Source organism: Eurypyga helias, unplaced genomic scaffold, assembly GCF_000690775.1.
Source record: "Eurypyga helias isolate BGI_N326 unplaced genomic scaffold, ASM69077v1 scaffold19922, whole genome shotgun sequence".
Lineage (NCBI taxonomy): Eukaryota > Metazoa > Chordata > Aves > Eurypygiformes > Eurypygidae > Eurypyga > Eurypyga helias.
The window spans coordinates 2,867-3,325 of record NW_010238076.1 but is presented as its reverse complement, the minus strand read 5'-3'; the positions used below and the strand labels follow the sequence as shown (position 1 = coordinate 3,325).

General features: G+C 66.7%; 1 protein-coding gene across 1 annotated transcript in view; it reads right to left on the bottom strand.

Annotated features, from left to right (window-relative positions):
- LOC104506697 (acetylcholine receptor subunit gamma-like) overlaps positions 1-459 on the bottom strand; it is a gene marked incomplete at its 5' end in the record, with an annotated part of 3,724 nt that overhangs the window by 453 nt on the left and 2,812 nt on the right. Inside the window, 1 exon segment of the mRNA XM_010147731.1 lies at positions 30-234. Coding sequence (XP_010146033.1) covers positions 30-234 — 205 coding nt within the window.

Here is a 459-nt window from a genome sequence, read left to right as displayed (position 1 = left end):
GAGGTGCCAACCCCCCCAGGGCCACTCACCGATCCTCTCCATCACGGTTTTCATCAGCCCGTCCCTCTCCTTCTGCTTCTCGAAGAGCAGCTCAGTCCGGGCTTTCCAGAGCATGTCCTCGTCGGCTTTCACCATCAGCCCCAGGGAGCTGCGTCTCCGCGCGGCCCGGGGCGGCCCCGGCGTCTCCTCTGGCATGTGCATGCCCAGGTAGCGGGGCAGGAGGTGCAGACACACCTGGGCACAGCGTCACCCGCGGGGACCTGACCCTCCCCACCACCACCCAGGGCACCCAGTGGGTGCGATCGGGTCCCCTGGCATCGCCTGGGTAACCCTGTGGGGTACCCTTGTGTCACTGGGATGGTGGGGGGGTTGGGACATGCTCCCCAGTGTTCAGGGTGGCTTGGAGGGGTTTGGTGGCATGGTGCGGTCCTTTGGGGGCATCTCGGGGGTCCCTCTTTG